Here is a 17,601-nt window from a genome sequence, read left to right on the forward strand (position 1 = left end):
ACCGCAATCACACCCTCACAGGGGAACAGAAGCCAGAGGCTTAGAGTCCCCACAGGACTTGGAAGAAAATGAACCTTTGGATGTGGTATTGCGGTGCCAGGGAAGAGCAGGAAGGATAAACACCAAAAACCCCGAAGACAGAACGAAGTTCCAGCACACCGAGTGGTGTGTGCCCAGCTGCAGTGCAGGGCTCCCTGCTGTCCTGGGATGGACATGCAGGGCACTGTGGGCTGTGGTACCCACCCCTCCCATGGCAACGTGGACCAGGGCACCGTGGGCCTGCACAGCCACCTCAGCCTGGCTGCTTCCACTGCCTGGGAACGGCCTGTGTCCGTGACGGGCCACAGACACGGCTAGCAACAAAATATCACACAGTCCCTGCCCTACAAGGAACAACTCTCCTGAGGAGAGAGGGAGCCCCTCGACATTTGGGGGTCCCTGGGATGCCTGTTCATTTTAGTGAACAGCCCACTCTATCAGTCCAAATGAAACGGTTCTCAAGCCAACCAGTGTGTCTGGTTTGGTTCTTCTTTTTCTGCAAATACCCATGACACCCCTAGTTAGCTCAACAGAAGGAAAGAGTTCAGTGGCATTTTAACCAAACCTCTCCAGGTGCACTGTCTAAACACAGCACTCTCCCTGGGTCTGAAGTCACGAATGGGATGGCGTCTTCGGCACTGAGACACCCGGGCAGTCCCAGAGTCTACTGAGAGGACGTGGCCTCCTCAGGACTCTGCAGTGGCTGGACGAGCCAGGCCAGGCCTCTGTCCTGATGAATCTTGGCAGTGTGCCTCATCTTAACAGGCAGCCCCGGGAGGCAGACGACACACGTGCTGTTGTGGGCCCACACGTGTCAGAGCTCTGTGATGTTCAAAGTGGGCGGCATCAGCTGTCAGCTGAATCAATGCTCAACCAGAAAAGTAAGCTGCCAGATGAATTCCCCAGCTCTGGGGGGACTAGTGGCCAACAGCAACTATTTCAAACTTGGTGTCCAGTTTCAAACATCATTCCAGGTGGAAGTTCTAATTCTGTGGCATTCAAATCAGAAAAATCGATCAGAGATTTAGGGGAAGGACGACTCCCTGGCCATGGACGCGAAGCCAGCGGCCCGAGCTCACTGCACAAGGGCAGTGGGGTCAGCACGTACAGTCCTGGAGGGGTCAACACGGGCTCTTATCCACCCACTCGCCTACACTCACATTCTGCACGCTGTTCTGCAAACTGAAAATGACTCTCTCCCCACTGCTCTGCACGAAAGGGCTGCTGAAAAACAGGCTGACATCCAGGGGGGCCTCGGGCTCGGAGCCCCAGGAGTCGGCCTCGCTGCTGCTGGAGTCATCGGCCGTGGTGGGCGGGCAGCTGAGCTGCTCCAGCTGGTCAAGGATGTCGGAGAACTGGAAGGCCGAGCTGGCCTCGGAGCGCACCGAGCAGGCCGGGAAGTTGGCCATGGAGCTGGCCTCAGACTGGTGGGCGGACAGGCCGAGCAGCGGGAGGTGGCTGAGGGAGCTGCTCAGGGACCGGTTGTTCCTGAGGGAGCTGCTCTCCGACGGGCTCAGCAGGCTCTGCATCAGGCTGGCCTGGGCCTTCACCTCGAACAGCTCCGACGTGTCCGAGGGGTGCACGCCGCCAAAGCCACTCTCTCCCCCAAACTCAAAGCTGTGCCCTATGCTCACAGGCGCCGCCTCAATGGAGCACCTGTCTGGGCTGGACTGGGCAGAGCCCAGGCGGCCACACAGAGGGGCCTGGCTGCCATACGGGCATGAGAATGCCTCAGAGCCTCCAGCAAAGAAAGAGATGTCTGCCGGGTCGTCATCTATGAACTCCTCGGACACCTGCAGCTGGGCGTTTGTCAATGTGAAAATGGGGGCCCCCCCACTGCCCTGCTGGTCAGGCAGGGACTCCCCCATGGAGGAAAATGAGCCCACGGCCAAGTCTCCCTCACTGTGGTCATTTTTACCAGCAGCTCTGCACTCCCTGCCCACCCCTGCTGCACCCCGGTCTACGGCACCACGACTCTGCCCCCTGGGACCGCCAGGGCTGCGACTCCTCACAGCATGACAAAACCCGACACCTTGGCAAGGCTGGAGCGCAGGGGGCCCGGGGGCCAGGGCCTGTCTCGTGCTGGGGTCTTCCACGGCTCCATGGCTCTTCTCTGCAGCCAGCCTCTTAGTGTGGGGAGCCAGGGGCTCCGTCAGGGCATCTGTGACACTGGGCCGGCTGGGCAGGGCCACAGGGGAGGCTGGGGCCGAGAAGCAGGAGGCAGGTGTTGATGACAGGGACACAGAAGTCCTGAGGCCCTCGGTGAATGAGATGCTCTGGGGGTCAAAGTTAAGAGAAAAACAAGGACATCATTTCACAAACCACCACGGGAAAGCAGTAGAGCTGACTGGGCCCGAATTACCGAGCCCCCCACTTCCACACCACTCCCCTAGCGAAGGGCTCAGTCAGACTCTCCCCTCCTTGGCACGCAGACAGGATTCCAGAAGGACCAGGGTCCCTCTGCTCCTTTCTCCGTGGAAGCACGAGTCTACAGCACACACCCACCCCTCCCAGGATACTGGCCGCCGGCAGCCTGTGTGCCCTCGGCCCCCGTGTCACCCTGAGGTTGCAGCAGAAGGCTCCTGGGCGCGTCTGTCACTTCCCCAGGGGTGTGTGAAGTCAGCTGGAGAGGACTGAGCCAGCTGCTTGGTTAACAAGGCCCCACAGCAGAGCGCTGGCAGGAGAGGCAGCGCAGGTGGCCCCCCGTACTCCTTTCAGAGTGACCCTGCAGGGGTGCGGGGCGTGGAGGGGCACACAGACGATGAAGTGGCCCGGAGCCCAAGGTGCCTGGGAAGAGGCAGAACACCCTCAGGGTGAGGGGCAGAGGCTCGCGAGCAGACGCCGAGGGTGGTGGCCAGAGACGCCAGGCAGCCCCACTGCGCGATTCGCTGCCCTGCAGCCTGGACACGGAGCGAGCCTCCTCGTGCCTGCAGAACACGCCACACCACGCGTGCACACGCAGGAGGGTGGCCAGACCAAAAGTAACCGGACAACACAGAGTGACGGGGCAGCACACTCAGGAAGCAGACGTGACGGTGGAAGGAACAGCGACCAAGCTTTTAGGGACAAAACAGTCGCTCAGAGTCCTGAGACCAATCTGGTTCAAAGTCCCTGTTTCTTACTCAGCCACACTCAACACTCTCTTGTGGCTTTTCAACAATGCTATCGAGAACCGAAAGCTTAAATGTAGTTTTTAGACTACTCACGCCACTCATAAATTTGAACTCTGTTAAAGAAACAAAAGTAAATCATTTAAATTACAACAGACTTAACAAGGAATTCCTAAACACGAAACATACCTAAGAGAGTTAAAGAATGTTTTTATTTAAAGAACTCAGAAGTTTGGGACGTGAGCTTTCACGTACCAGGGACAAGTGCAGCTTCGGGTGACGCTGCAGTAGGGCCAACGACAGACGGCCAACAAAAGCCAGCACTGGGCAAGAATAAAGAGTTACAAGTGAGAAACTTCGTAGCTGCGTGAGCCAACAGTTACGGTCTTCCACGAAAAGAGTGAGATTCTCCCTAAAAACACTCTTGCGTAGGAAGATCAACACGAAACAGGAAGAGACCTTGGGGGGGGATGCCCATGGCCCTGCGCAGGGGCCCCGACACTGCTGCCACGTTTTGGGGCCACTGGGGCCAGGTGTTTTCTGTACACTGTGTGTGTGCCTGTGTGTGGTTTCATTTTGATACAGTTGTGACCATGCCAAGCACAGGGAGATATAAATTTGTTTCCTCAGTTTCAGCCTTAAGTAGCAAAAACATCCCTTTCAGGGAATCAACTTAATTAGGTAAATCATTTCCCTAAGCTGGCATTGGACAGATGAAGCCTTTATAAAAGAAACAATATTCACCCAGTTGTTTTCCTGCCAACAAGCAGCAGTGCATGTCCAAAGAGAAGGTGAAGGTCGCTGAGAGTGAGGGGACAAAGGCAGTCCTCGCCTGTCCCTGGGGGCTGACGGCTGATGGCCTGTGAGGTCAGCCTTGCCAGCCTTTTGTCTCCTGCCTCTGTGTGTCTTTTTTGGGGTTCAGTGCCATCTGCAGACATGCAGAGCTGTGCTCACACTGCCGTGACCCCGCAACAGCCGTCTCATGCCCAGAGACGGCTCACTTCTCCTCACTCAGGACTCCTCTGTGTGAACAGAGCCCGAGGCCTGGATCGGCTGCGTAAGTGACACAGCTAATTTTAAGAGCCTTGATCAACACTGCCAGATCATTTCCTGAGAGAGTGCAGGTGATGGACGTTGTGTCTGTGTGACCAGGACAGACTCACCTGCTTCGGCGACTCTGCAGTCAGAGCGTGGCCGGGCGCCTGCATCCGGCTGTGTCTCCTGTGACCAGAAAACAAGTGGTGAGGCCCCCTGACCTGGTGGCCCGAGGAAGAGCTCACACAGAAACGTGGCTGAGCCTCGGACAGGAGGCATCTAAGTAGGAACAGGCAGGGGAACAAAAGACAACAACAGAAAATAAAAAAATACACATCCCAGAAGAGGTAAAAGTGTCCTCTCACACTGAAGGAAAAATTCCACATGCCAAGAAACAGGTGAAGGTTCAGATCCAAAGTTTACCATACTGTGTGAACACGTACATGTTAAGCTATACACACTAGAAACTCAAATACTGCCCTGGCCAGTGTGGCTCAGTGGATTGAGCAATGGACTGCGAAGCAAAGGGTTGCCAGTTCAATTCCCAGTCAGAGCACATGCCTGGGTTGCCGGCCAGGTCCCCAGCAGGGGGCATGCGAGAGGCAACCACACACTGATGTTTCTCTCCCTCTCTTTCTCCCTCCCTTCCCCTCTGTCTAAAAAAATAATTAAAATCTTAAAAAAAAAGAAAAGAAACTGAAATATCGTACCCTTGTACAGTAACTGTATAAAGATATTACAAATTCACTATCAAAAAAGAAACAGAACTCAAGTGTCAAAATACGTGTTTATGAATTTGAATTGACTTTTATTCAAACGGAGGTTGAAACAGTTAAAATATTCATGTTCAAAGCACACCTGTGACCCCTGAAGACCCCAGAGCTCACCTCTCATAGGGCGCTCTCCTCGTTGCGCCGTCTCTGACATAGTCTACGAGTTGCTTCTGCGTTCTTCCACTGTGGATGAAAGTTGAGATGTTAAAGAAAAGAATCAACAGTCATTCGCAGCGTTAATTTTTCACGCAGGCAAAGGGTGGTAAGACTTGACCATCTTTCCTTATAACCCTTATGGACATTTTAAAGTTGTGCTGTGTAGTAAGCATCGCTGATTTTCTCAACAAAGTTCTTATTGAGTCAATTTTTTCTGCTACTTTATCTGCTGTGCTTTCTTAGTTCGACAATAGCTGCTTTCTGCATGCAAGTCTCTGAAATGTCTCATAAGTTTTCTTGACTCGGGGTACTGCTGCTCCCAGCTTGACCAAGCGGCCAGAGCCCAGGGTGGGGTGGGGGAGTAGGAGGGCAGGGAGGCAGCGAGCAGGGCCCCACCTGTATCTGAAGGAGGAGCCCCTGCTAAAGAAGACGGCTTTCGCTTTGGGCTTCGGTTGATCCAAGAGCCTAAAAAAGGTGTGATACTCCACACAAATCTTCCAGAAGTTCTTACACTCGTCTCTACTACCCAGCAAGAATTCCAGTGTGTCCTGGTAAGGTCCCTAAAACAAATACAAAGGTTCAAGTAACTACTTCAAGCATAACATTCAGGAAGCAGTTCAGATAACAAGCTATTCTGAAGTTGAAAATTAGGGAGATTTTCCCCCCTGAAAATTGTAAGTAAAGACTCCTGGTTCCATTTCCACGTGAGAGAAGAGAGGCGCAGTACACACACACGTGTGTTCATCTACACACACAGGGAGTGTCTCTGAGGACGCCCCGCCGTCCACGGCAACACTGGCGCCTACACTCGAGCTCTTCCTCGCACTTCCCCACAGAGAGACCAGGGCACCGTCCACGTGGCCGGCACTGTTTTCCTGGGGGGCTGTTTAGGGGATGCCTCGGACGTCCAGGGCATGTGGTTTTGCAGGCTTGCAAACACCACAGGGAGCGGCCACGCTGCCCAGCGCTCGGAGACACTGCAGAGGTGCACCTTGGGAGGCACGCGGCCGCACTGCTCCCCAGAAAGACTCCACCACTGTGACTCCCAGAATTCGTCTTAAGGATCCAAGTGTCCAGGGACATAATGTTATGCTTTTCCAGTGAACAGCATAATATTGTGATATTTTTTGCTGTGGCATTTTGAGCTGTAATTCTCTTCTTTCCCTATCTTTTTAGAGTAATTGCCAGAAACTTTTCTTTTTTGTTACTTACAGAGAAAACAAGCAGCCTTTTGCTTGCATTTTGTCTGTTTTTGGCATTTCTCATACTTCCTTTCAATTACAGAAGAGAGATTTTGATAATGAATAAGCAGGCGTGCTTGAGGACGGGTGCGACCTGGCCCTGACAAAGCCCTTGCTCCAGAGGAGCCTTTGAAAGCTCTGGGGGCCTTTCCTCCAGACCAGTCCAGGCTCTGAACCTGCCTCCAGGGCTGTGAGGCAGCCCCCTCCCCACAGGCGGCTCAGCAAATGTGCCTTCCGTCTCCCAGCTTCCTCTGCATACTGCAAATGTAACAACTTGAACATATCTGAATAGTTTGAAGTATCAAATTTTTGCCAACTACCAGACTGTACAGGAATTTACTTTTTCCACTTTTACTCACTTCAGTAAATTCATATGCAATTATTACTTTACTTGACTGATAATCTCAAAAGGAAGGAAATTTATTTTCTGGAAATCAAGGCTCCTTCGATTAGAGCTACTGAAGGGTCAATTTCTGAGTCACAGATGCCTGGAATGTGGGCAACGTCCCTCTGTTCACTCTGGACGGACACTCCATTGCACTGGTCGCAGCTCACACTTTCTACCCCAGCTCCAGCGCCTGGAGCACAGAGGCCGAAACCACCCGAGGTCTAGGCAGCCTGGGGCTTGTCAGACAGGCCCACCCCAGCCCTGCCAGCCCTGGGCCTCATGCTGCACCCTCCCCGGAGAACTGCTGGGCTGACTGTGGGGAGCCCTGCCCTTACGTTCTGTGCGCATAGTGGGGAAATGATTCATAGAATAATGAAGTAACTCACTGTCCTAGCAGAATACATTCTCTTACAATTTAACAGCTGCTCAAAATCACTTACGTGGACCTCTGGGTGGAGCTTGATGAGGAATCTTTTCCTCTTGAAGCTGAGCTTCCGGACCCTGGACCAGTTGAAGGTGTTGATTTTGGTGGTGCACTGAAATCCACGAGACAGATACTCAGGCTCGCAGCCCTGCTCAGCAGAGAAGCTGTGAGCGTGCACCCTCGCTGGACAGCGCTGCCACGCACTTGCAACGGCTCCGACTTAAATGTTACTACTACATCCTAATCTATCTGTTTTGGAAAGATAACTTGACATCTTTGATAAGGCTTTATTGTAAGTTATTTTTTACTAATGTGGACATTAACATTTTTGAAGTTCACTCCTGTAAGAAAGCTCGAGGGTCACAAGGGGCAGTGGTGGAGGCTGGGCAGGGCCGCCTCCTTGGAGTCCAGCTTCCACAAAGGAAGGGAAGCCAGCACGGGCCCTGGCTGCTGACCTGAAGCGTGCGCCGCAAGCTCCTGGCACTCAGCTCACTGAGCACATGGACCTGGGCCCCGCGGTGCTGCTCCCCCCCGCCCCCAGCAGACCAGGGCTCTGTGGTCTTCCTGGGTAGAACAGGCAAAGTAGAAAGTGAACCTGGAATATTCTGTTGTGCAAGAAAGTGAACAAGTGCTTGAAAATGATGGGGACACGTGACAAGGACACAGGAGCCAGCTTGAAGGGACTCTAGTGGAAGAATGTGGGACGATTTAAAGATCAAAATAAATAGTGGTAGAACAGACTGCAAAGCATCAGATTATAACCCAGATTATTATAGCTTGAATTTAATGTAAGTGTAACACAAATCCGTAAGTCCACAGTAACAACAAGAAACTAAACGAAAAACGGGATTTACAAAGTCACGCTCAGGTGATCTGCACAGTGATGGGTCCCACTGGGAGGTAGGGAGGACGCCTCTGAGTCTCTCCACACGCAGCCTGCTTACTGACGACCAAGGGCAAACCCACCTGACCACTGACCGATGCTGACACCACTGGCAATGGGACAGGTGGACACCCTGGGACAGGAGGGTCCTACAGGCCACAGCAAAGGGTGCACTGGGCCCGTCACCACGCCTGCCATCTACGTGCCTGGGAAGCTGTGCCTCAGGCAAGTCCCAGGCAATCCCACATGACAGCCATTCTGTTCTACAAAACGACCAAAACATCAAGGTCGTGAGACTCAGGAAAGAAGAAAGTCCCCAGCTGAAGGGGCTAGACAGACAGCTAGACAGACAGAATGGCTGTGCACAGTGCTGGCTCTCAGATGGGACCTTCTGCAACACGCGGATGGGGGCAGCTGGGAAGATCTGGGTGGGGGTGCGGGGTCCGGGGTGAAGGAACTCTACATCTGTAACTTTCCCGTAAGCTTGAAATGGCTTCAGCACAAAACACCTAAATGTATAAAGCCCTTTCCTGGCATCTTCTGCTCTTGACCGTCGTGGCCACTCCTGCTCTCCTGCACATCTGAGATGGGGGACAGCAAGACAAGGAACGTTTTCCTTTCAGAGAGACCGAGAAGGCCCTTGGCCAGGGAAGGGGAAGGCGCTGATGGCGCAGGATGGGCTGCCTGTGAGAGCCATGGCTGGAGGCTGGGCACACAAGGTCACCCTGCCTGTCCCCCTCTCCACAGTCTGTCCAGAAGGACGTGAGACCAGAAGCCGATGAGAGGCGGCCACTGGGGTGTGATGGAAACGCCCTGGTGTTCGGAGTGGTGGTGATCGCACAGCGATGCAAATGTACTAAAAACACCTGAAGGTGCACTTTCAAGTGGTGAGTTTTAGGGTATGTGAGTTATATCTCAATTTAAAAGATTCTTGATTTAGAGATGTCCTCAAAGCTAAGACATACATGCCTGGGTCAAAATGAGACCCGAAGCTTCCTAGCCCCTAAAATATGGCCAAAATGCTAAATTACTCTAATTTCTAGTCAAGGTAAAATACTGGAGAATTTTCAAAGATGTTCTCAAAAAAAGCAAACCAGAGCAAAATGAAACAACCCAACCACAAAACAGCAGCAACAGAGAAGCAACTATTTCCAGCTGCTTGCTGGCCTCTGCACGTCGTCTCTTGCTAAAAACGAACAACGGTGAAGACACATGCAGTCTGCAAGTTCCTGCCCGGGGTGCAGGGTTTCTTTCCACGGGACGTCCAGCAATGTCCCGTGGCTGCTGGCTCCTCCCACAGGGTGGCGGCGGGGACCTAGGTGCTGCTGGCCTCTCCTGCTCCTATCCTCCCGCTGGTCATCCTCTCGTGCTCAGGCTGCTGCCTGTTGGCATACTGCATGTTTCTTTTTCTTTCTTTCTTTTTTTTCAGATTTCATTTATTTATTTTTAGAGAGAGGGGAAGGGAGGGAGAAAGAGAGGGAGAGAAACATCAATCAGCTGCCTCCCACACACCCCCCACTGGGGACCTGGCCTGCAACCCAGGCACGTGCCCTGACTGGGAATGGCACCAGCGACCTTCCGGTTTGTGGGACGATGCTCCATCCACTGGGCCACACTGGACAGGGCACATGTGGACACATTTAGGGCACAGGCTCTCTCTCCCTGTCAGTGTGACCAGGCACCTCTACCTCTAAGCTATGCCCCAGAAGGGAAGAGGCTGCTCTGGCTTGGATCTGGCACTGCGAGTCTCTTCACGGACATGTGGACGGACAAAGCCAGGCTTCTGGTTTCAACCCCAGCCTGCTCCTGGCAGTTGACAGGTGCCCTTGCGCAACCCTGGGGACACCCTGGCCTGCTCCGAGCTTTCCCTCAACAGGCCATTGGATTCTAGCCTTTTCCACACATCTACCACTTCCCAACTTCCAGAATTTTGCTGATACTTTCATCGCCTGTAGTTCTCTTTTCCAGTCTCTGTTCTTTCTGATTTAAACGTACAAATAAAAATAATTCCCTCTCCGCCATTCTGGTGGGGGCTTGAGGGAACAGGTAATAAATTCACTCTGGAAGTCTCCAGGCTCTTGCTTTTTCAACATTTTCTGGTGACAAATGATAGAAAGTGACAATAGCTGGGTTTGGACAGATAGAACCTGCGATGTCGGGACAGTGACAGAGTGGGCAGGTGCAGGGCCCAGAACCACCCACCTGAAGGAAGGGTGTGGTGGCTAAAGTCTCTGGTGTAAACTTTATCGTTCTTGTTACATCTAGCGCAGGACATAACACAACTAACAGTCTAGGTTCAAAACCACGTTTTTTCTGACAGGACATGGATTTGACGGCGAGGAAGAGAAAAGGAGTGTGAGCCTGGACGGGGCGCCTGCACAGACTAGGCACTGCAGGGGTCGCAGGCTGCAATGTCCAGGAGGAAGAGCCGCGAGTCGGGCTCTGGCACAAGACTGTGGTGTGGGCAGGTCACCGCCTGCAACCACAGGTGGACCAGGAGCTCCTGAGAGGGGCCTGCAGTGGACGGTGGTGGGCAGGACTGGGGGCAGCCCACGGACTCTGACAGTTGAAGGGCCTGTGTCTCCAGCTGGAGCCCAGGACACGTCACTTAATTGCAAACAGAACGCAGTGGCCGTTTGTGCACCTATTTATCCAAACACAAGTGATACAAAATTTCCACAAGACCACATGCAACACCCTCCGGTATTTTCTAGTGTGTTCTGTCTCACCTCCACCCAGACCTACACCTGGAGGCCACTCCAGGGAAGGGCCCATGTGTCGGTGCAGGTTCTGCAGGGTGGCCTTTGCTTCAACATGAGGAGTAGCAGTGGGACCTGCCTGGGTGCCCTGAGGGGCATGGGCTCCCAGACGGCGAGGGCAAGGACAAGAAGACAATCCGTCTGCTGGGTGAGAGGTCAGATCAGATGACATGCAAGGCTCCCCTCCAAGTCCAAGACCTTATTCATCACAACAAAAACTTACCAACAAATGTAAAAATCAACCCCTTGCCCCGTGCCCAGAGGCATACCTAGAAGTTTTGGCCCCCTACCTGGAACACGAGGACTCCCATGTGGGACACGGCCAGGTTAATCTTGGTGCCCTCCCTGTCAGAAGCCTTGTGAAACCTGATGCCGTACATCTCCAACTTGCGGGCCACCTCCAGCACCTGGAAATCCGACTCAGCAGGTGTCTGGCCCCTGTGACAAAAGACAGCAGGATCGCAGCACTGAAAATAGCCCAGCTCTGAGAGGGTTGAGCATCACAGCGGTGATCGGGGAGCCAGGGGACAGGAGCCAGCAGAGGCGGCTTTGTGTCGGAGGGGCTGGCCCTCCGCTGCCCGTGACTGTGCCCACGACAAGCACAAGTGGCTGCACGTGCGCAGCGCGACCGTCCCTGCCCTCTGTGGCCCACTGCCCGCGGGTCTTCTTCGCGTTCGCGAGGCTCAGCCTCGACTCTGTTCTCAGTGTGACGAGGGCTGTGCACGCAGGACAGGTGGACACGGGCAGCCCTGCAAGCCTCCCACAGCCCTTTAAATGCTGCGGCCTGGTGTCCGGCCCGACCAGCGGAACACCCTCTCTTGAGGAGGAAACAGAAGACTGGACGCGATGCCACCACCAGCTCTACGGTCTCTCCACGTGCGGCTCTCACATGTTTCTCCCTTCCACGTGTTTCTCCCTTCCACGGAGTCGGCCACGCTCCCCCCACCTCCAGGAGGGGCCGGGCTCAGAGGGGGCAGAGTGCTCTGCTCAGGAGCACCCACACCCTGGCCTGAACCCCACACAGGGCACTGTCCGTCCAAAACTTTTTGCCTCCCTCTTACTCCCAAATGCCCGTGTTTTCAGACTTTTAAGGACAACATAAAGGTTTGGGTTATGCTGTTCCTGGGATTTCCATGTTCTGAGTTTAATACCAACACCTGACTATCAACGTCTATTTTCGTAAATCCTCAACAGAAAGGGAGACTGTGTGACCTCACCACTTTCCCAGGAGCCCCAGCCTGGAGACGAGCTCCCTGCAGGCCCTTCCGCAGCTCCAGGACTGGGGACAGGTGCAAGCTAGAAGAGCTCTGCAATGCCTGCTGGGACTGGGGGTGTCAGGGCAAGATGGGGACCAGAGAGGAAAGCAAGAGTAGAGAGAAAGCCTGTGTCTCTCAGGGAAACCTGAGCCTCCAGGAGCAGATGTTGTACAAACACAGACAGTAAGGGCCACTCCGGTGAAGTCTCAGATGGCAACAAAGAATGTTCTTGGAAAATGGAGAAAGGCGATCCTTTTACCACTTAGGTTTAAAGATTTTATTTATTTATTTTTAGAGAGGGGGGAGAGAGGGAGAAATAGAGGGAGAGAAACATCAACGTGTGGCTGCCTCTCACATGCCCCCGACCGGGGACCTGGCCCGCAACCCAGGCATGTGCCCTGACTGGGAATCAAACCAGCGACCCTCTGGATGGCAGGCTGGCACTCAACCCACTGAACCACACCAGCTGGGGCTGATCCTTTTTATAAAGTGCAAAAACCCTGGCTGGCGTGTCCTCAAGCTCTGTGGGGGGGCGGGACTTGTGAGCCATGAAGTGGGACATTCAGCTGAACTGATTTCTAAGCCATGTGTTGAATGAAGGTGCCGCCTGGCTCCTGACGAGTCAGAGTCAGACACCAGAAGACCGGAATGATGGAAGGGTGGAGCTGTGAAGCAAAAAGGAAGCAGAATTGAAAGATGTGCAAAGGATGACAACTCTCAGGGTGTGGCCAAGAGACCATCTGTGTGGGGACTGGGGCAGGTCAGCCATCTCCTCGAGGTCAGAACCCACAGAGCTGCCTGCTCCCCAGCCCAGGGCATGGGGCTGGATGGGGTGGGGCTGCCTCTGTCTGGGTTTCAAGGCCCCTCTGCCTGGAGCCGCAGAGGGAGCGCAGGCTGGGGGCACCATGTGGGGAGGAGCCGCGGCAGGAGCTGCTGCAGGGCCCTGGAGAGCCGGGCACTGAGCCAAAGAGGGTTATGCCCGAGACTTGAGGGTTAGCATCATTTGGCCCGTTAGGCTTGGACTTGCTTGGGACCTGTTACCCTTTTCCTCCTGCTATCCCCACTTTGCGGTGGGGACGTCCACCCGTGCCTGTCCTGCCATCGGGCTTTGGAGGCGCATCCTTGTCTGGCTTCGCAGGCTCACAGCGGGAAGGGCTGTGGCTCAGGACCAACTGTCCCTGGGTCTCTCCCACGTCTGACTCAGAAGAGCCTTTACAATGGGAGGGGTGTTAGGGTGAAACGGATATAATTTGCCTGTAGGGACGCATACTGGGGGCGGGGGGAATGGGGTGGAACTTCCAAAAGGAATGGTTTTGTTTCTCAAATTCATATGCTGTAGCCTAACCCCCAAAGTGGTGTATTTGGAGGGGATCCTCTGGGAGGTGACTGGGGGGCCCTTGTGAATGGGACTAGTGCCCTTATAACAAACCCCAGACGGACCTCCCTCTGTGAGGACACCAGACCCCTTTCTGAGGAGCCTTGGTCTTGGACCTCTGGCCTGCAGAGCCGTTCACAAGAAATATCTGTGATGTATAAGCCCCATGGTGGGGTCTGTTACAGCAGCCAGATGGACCAAGACTCCAGCTTCTACATCTTTCCCTGCAATCTCCAAATGTCAAAGAAAATAAGGCAAAAGTCAAGAAAAACCTTCTTCACTGTCCTGCGTGGGGTCACAGGGTGTTTCTGGTGGGCCAGGAAGAGCAGTGTGAACTATGTACAAAACTCATCAGATTTAAGGAAGGTACAGCGTTGTGTTTCAGAACCCTACCCAGAGTGACCGAAAGCAGTAAAGATGGGCGGTGAGTTCTGGTGACTCTGGGGGACAAAGTAGCACGTTAGAGCCACAAGAGCTAGAGGCAGAGTGGCCCTTGGACAGAGACCAAGGGCGGGCCGTGTGCAGCAGGTCACCTGACTTCTGACTGGCTTCCGAGTCTGTAGAGCAGCCCCCCCCCATGCATCCACACACGAACACGTGTGCACAGGCACGTGTGTGCACACAAACACATGTGCAGGTCCCCAGCCCACCTCCCACAGGCAGGCTGCTCAGCGTCCCCGCTCACTAGCTGCCACCACGTTCCCACCTCCCTCTCGGTCCACCCCGAACCTCAGTGAGGCCGCGGGGGCCCATGGGCGCCGTCACGTGGCTGAGCCCACAGGTGTGCTCCCGCCCACACTCATGGTGCCTGGTGGTGAGCCTCGCCTGGTGGCCGCAGCCCCTTCCTGAAGCCCTTCCCTCAGTGACCGTGGTCCCCATGCTCTTGGCTCTCTTCCAGCTCATGGTCACTGTGGGTGCCCCTACCATATGCATCCCCCAAAGCAAGTCTTCAGGGGTCTGCCCTGGGCTCTGCTCTCTTCCATCTGTCTGTGCCTCCCAGAGTGAGCTCATCTGCCACAGAGTGTGCTCTGCCGCACCCTAGGCCCACCGATCCTTGGGCGCTGCTGCCTTGGTGGGCACGTCCCAGAGGCCAGACACCCTTTCCTCCAGGTGTCCGGCCCTGGCTCTGTGTGTCTTGGCAGAGAGGGACCCTGCCCCCAACTCCAGGGACAAACCCTGAACAAGTGGCCGTCTCCTTTGGGCTGGCACTAGGATAGGGCCGATTGCCAGCTGGACCTTGGGTCCAGGTGGCCCTTGGACCTGCTGCTCCTTCCCTGCCACTAGCTGGGTTACAACACCTAAGGTGCCACGTCAAGGGCGCCCAGGACTATAGCTTCTGTAAGGTGGCCCAGGTGCGCTGAACCCAGACACTGAGAGGTGGTCAAACTGCCACACCCAAGATGGAGCTCACACCCTCACTCAGTTTCACCCCATGGAAGGGGGACACAACAGTTTGTCACACACAGCATCTAAGGACCACGTCCGGCGTGGCACAGAGCCTGGCAGCCCCAGCACTGCAGCCTCCGGCCGGTGCCCAGCCTCCCACCAGCTCTCCTGCTCCCCCCAGCCTCCGGTCTGTCTCCCGGAAGCAGCAGCCTCCAGGGCACGTCTCCACCGTGCACCCTCACTGCCACTCCCCCCACTGGGCTCTCTACCTGTCACTGTGGTGTGCGTGCCACGTCGGCACACCCAGCGCTTGCCCGACGTGGGCACACAAAGGCAGCCCTAAGCTTCGGTGAGTGGTAGATGTGTGAAAAAGCACACGCATCTCACGGGGCAGTGTCCTCGCACATGACTCCTGGTCTGTGTTGTTCAAGCAGCCACCGCCCGGAGGCAGACAGCAGGAGCCGAGAGCTTCACCCACGCGGTGCAGTCTGACAGAATGAACGTGCCGCTCGACAGGCCCCTTCGAGGCAACGGCGGCGTCTTCCACAGTCTCTGCCCATGGAGTGCCCCCGGCGTCCACGCATGGCCACCTTCCCCTTGGCCTAGGGGCTACCCTGGTGCTGCCTTCTCTGCTCTGTCCCCACTGCTCCCAGTCCCTCCTGCTCCGGCAGGTCCCCTCCAGGCCTCCCTGGCTTCAATCCAGGAAACACGTAGGAGCCAGTGTAGGGAACCAGCCGCTCAGCCCCCTGCTTGCTCACAGCAGGGCCACCTCTACTGCCACGCCTCCTGTCCTCACTCCTCCCCGGCCCTGACGTCCTTTCCAGCCTTTTTAAAAGCGGGGTGACCGCACCCTCAGGGAGCCGTAGGCAGTGGTGGCTTTCGTCAGAGCCTTAGTGCAGGCTCCCACAGGGCCTGCGCAGGCTCCGACTCACTCACACGTGCTTCCGGTGGAGCTCCAGTATCTTCTCCAGACAGCGCTCCTGGTGAGGGAGGTACCGGTTGGCTTTGAGGTGCTCGCGATCCAGCGTTTCATCGTAATCCCCTATTTCCGCTGAGATAAGAGGATGACAGTCAAGAATTTTAACTTTTAAATAAATATATAAACTCATTACTATAGATTTAAAATAATTTTTTCTACTTTTATCTTAAATCTGTAGAAAAATAATGAGTATATATAAAAGAATAATATAAACAAATAAGAGTTTGTATTTATTTAAAAAGATTTTTCATTTTTACTTTTAGAGAGAGGGGAAAAGAGGAAGAAAAACATCAATGTGTAGTTGCCTCACATGTGCCCCCTGCTGGGGACCTGGCCTACAACCCAGGCATGTGCCCTGACTGGGAATCGAACCAGCGACACTTTGGTTCACAGGCTTGCACTCAATCCACTGAGCCACACTGGCCAGGGCAAGTTTGTGTTTTATTTCTCCAAATGTCTTACGCTATGAAGGCAAACATAAAGACAGGGGAGGAGAGTTTTTTCTGCGTTTCGAAGATGAAGGCGCAGGTGTGGGACTCGCTGAGTTTAGGTCTCACACACGTCACTCTCAAGCTGTCTCCAGACCATGTGGCCGGGACAGGGCACTTTGTCCGTGTCATGACAATGTACTTCCGATCAACTTTCCCTCTAGGGCCTCTTAAATTCTCGAGGGACGGCGTTTCTTTCTAATTTCATGTATTTTCAGGCTATAAATGGTTTAAAATTGGTAGTTACAGTCCAATAGCTTTCAGTAATGTACTTTTTTTATTTCCAGCCAATTTCAAACTCACAGAAGAGCTGCGTGTGCAGAACTACACTTGGCCTGCAGGAGCGCCGCTCACGCCCCTGGCAGCGCCCGTGAGGGCCGGTACTAACCCTGCAGGAGGTGGGACGTGAGGAGGGCCGCCGTGGTGTCTGAGCAGGTCAGACGCTCTTCCAGCAGGTCTCTCTTCAGCTGCAAGGCAAACAAGTATCTAGAAGGGAATTCAAACATCAGACAGATCAGCTCCAAGGGTTCTAGAACACACTCCCCATGTCTCCGTCGCAGGACAGCACATAGCCTCAGGAAGCAGCTGCTGCTGACGACAGCAGACCAGCTGTGCGCTGAGGCAGAGTTGCAAGGGGCCCGGCCTGGCTCCCAGCACCGCACACCGCTCACTTCTGTTGCACCCACGGCTGTGTGTGAAAAAGCAGGAGTATCCAGTTAAGACACAGCCTCACGCATGGCTAGCGACCTATAAGCAGATGAATGATATTTCTTGGCTAGAGCCTGGGGACAGGACTCCTGGCACCACCGGCAGGAACATCACAGGGAAGGCGGTCCGAGGGCACTGCTGGGTTCACGCGTCCACCAACAGTAACTACTGGGCCAGACAGAGACCCAGGCACCACTGCAGGTTCTGGAAGCATGGCGGCAAATAGGACAAACCCTCTCTCCCCTTGCTGGGGTTTGCAGGCCAGTGCGATCTCTTACAGTGCAAAGGTGCGCACCCTTAACCCTGCTGTTCCAGCGGGAGTGTTTCCAGAGCTCATGAATACATGTGGGCAAGGCTGCTTTTTTGCAGCATTGTAAGAGAGAAAAACTGGAAATTACCTGAACACAAATGAGAATGGTTAGGTAAATGAGGCGGCAGCCCTGTGTGCAATCCCAGGGAAAGCCCCCCGAGGGTGCTTTTGGGGGCGGGTGGGGAGATCCCTCTGGCAAAGTCTCCATGCAGGGCCGGCTGCTGCACTGGGCCAGCTGCATGCCAGGGGCTCACCTGGGCAGCTGTGGTGCAGGGACCGAGGGGACCTCTA

At 54.6% G+C, this 17,601-nt stretch overlaps 1 protein-coding gene across 12 annotated transcripts in view; it reads right to left on the reverse strand.

Annotated features, from left to right (window-relative positions):
• The window catches only part of FARP2 (FERM, ARH/RhoGEF and pleckstrin domain protein 2), an 83,121-nt gene that overhangs the window by 33,890 nt on the left and 31,630 nt on the right, over nt 1–17,601 (reverse strand). For all 12 annotated transcript variants that reach the window (XR_008426241.1, XR_008426240.1, XR_008426238.1 and 9 more), the window contains 8 exons: nt 16,681–16,778; nt 15,762–15,876; nt 11,099–11,246; nt 7,183–7,278; nt 5,510–5,673; nt 5,072–5,140; nt 4,313–4,370; nt 2,072–2,315 (listed from right to left, as the gene is read on the reverse strand). Coding sequence is in view for 8 of the 12 variants with exons in the window: in XM_045198365.2 (XP_045054300.2) it covers nt 2,072–2,315; nt 4,313–4,370; nt 5,072–5,140; nt 5,510–5,673; nt 7,183–7,278; nt 11,099–11,246; nt 15,762–15,876; nt 16,681–16,778 (992 nt within the window). In the remaining 4 variants the exon portion in view is untranslated. The remainder of the gene's footprint in view (nt 1–2,071; nt 2,316–4,312; nt 4,371–5,071; nt 5,141–5,509; nt 5,674–7,182; nt 7,279–11,098; nt 11,247–15,761; nt 15,877–16,680; nt 16,779–17,601) is intronic.

This window comes from Desmodus rotundus, chromosome 2 (assembly GCF_022682495.2).
Source record: "Desmodus rotundus isolate HL8 chromosome 2, HLdesRot8A.1, whole genome shotgun sequence".
In the NCBI taxonomy this organism is placed as follows: domain Eukaryota; kingdom Metazoa; phylum Chordata; class Mammalia; order Chiroptera; family Phyllostomidae; genus Desmodus; species Desmodus rotundus.